The following is an 875-nucleotide window of genomic DNA, read 5'->3' as shown; positions in this document are numbered from 1 at the left end:
CTGTGCAATCCCGACAGTAAATGGACATGTCACTCATTCTCAATTGAGACTCGGGTATATTCGAAATGTATGAAATGATTACACTTTTCTGCCTTGTATACTGTTAAATGTAAAGGATATACGTGCATAAACGTGTTTACGTATGCAGTAGAAATCTCTCTTAATTTCTCACCTCTGAGTCAGCTGTACTAAAGACTTTTGAATTAGCAATATATGCAGATGGTAACAAGAATTGGTAGAACCGTATTATTTAACCATTTCCTGAAATGCTGTTTGCACTGACTGTAAATAGTACTGAAACGGAAACTAGAGCAACAGCTAAACTCATTGTGTTATGGCAAGGAATTTATTTTAAGACTCACTGTTATCCATGTATATTTGAAAATAATTTATAACTTCCTCGATGACAGGTTTTGGAAGGTCAGCCGTCAGGGACACTTATTACCACTGTCTTTGCAAAAGACTTTGATTCTGGAAACAACAGTGTTGTATTATATTCAATAGCATCAGGTAAGAATTTAAAGTGTTATTCATTAAAAAGATATATTGAAATAGTAAGAGTTTTAGAGACGCCATGTATACATGCAAGATTTTATGTTTGTTTTGTGTCTGTTAGAATAAATGTGCCTGTGTAAATAGGATTCAGGACCATCATAGGTCTTGTGAAGTATTTAAGGAGGTGCAGGCAGCTACCTTTCCCCCCTTCCCCCTCTGCTCCATCTTCCCAGGGGTTTGATTGCTTGTGTGGCTGGCCAGAGAGCATTCAAAAAGCACTCAGAAAAGGTTAGGACTGTCGTTTTTTTACTGCACAGTTTAGTGTTTCAGTCAATTGTTTAACATTTTAAAGGAAAGACGATCTCCCGTTTCCCATGACC

The 875-nt window shown here is 37.0% G+C and overlaps 1 protein-coding gene across 1 annotated transcript in view; it reads left to right on the top strand.

Moving 5' to 3' along the window:
- The window catches only part of LOC104491653 (protocadherin-23-like), a gene marked incomplete at its 5' end in the record, with an annotated part of 4936 nt that extends 4315 nt beyond the window's left edge, over positions 1–621 (top strand). Inside the window, 2 exons of the mRNA XM_010134105.1 lie at positions 411–510; positions 617–621. Coding sequence (XP_010132407.1) covers positions 411–510; positions 617–621 — 105 coding nt within the window. The remainder of the gene's footprint in view (positions 1–410; positions 511–616) is intronic.
- Between the last annotated feature and the right edge of the window lie 254 nt (positions 622–875).

Source organism: Buceros rhinoceros, unplaced genomic scaffold (genome assembly GCF_000710305.1).
Source record: "Buceros rhinoceros silvestris isolate BGI_N320 unplaced genomic scaffold, ASM71030v1 scaffold10584, whole genome shotgun sequence".
Classification (NCBI taxonomy): domain Eukaryota; kingdom Metazoa; phylum Chordata; class Aves; order Bucerotiformes; family Bucerotidae; genus Buceros; species Buceros rhinoceros.
Note: the sequence above shows the minus strand (reverse complement) of the source record. Positions and strands in the feature narration are given on the sequence as shown.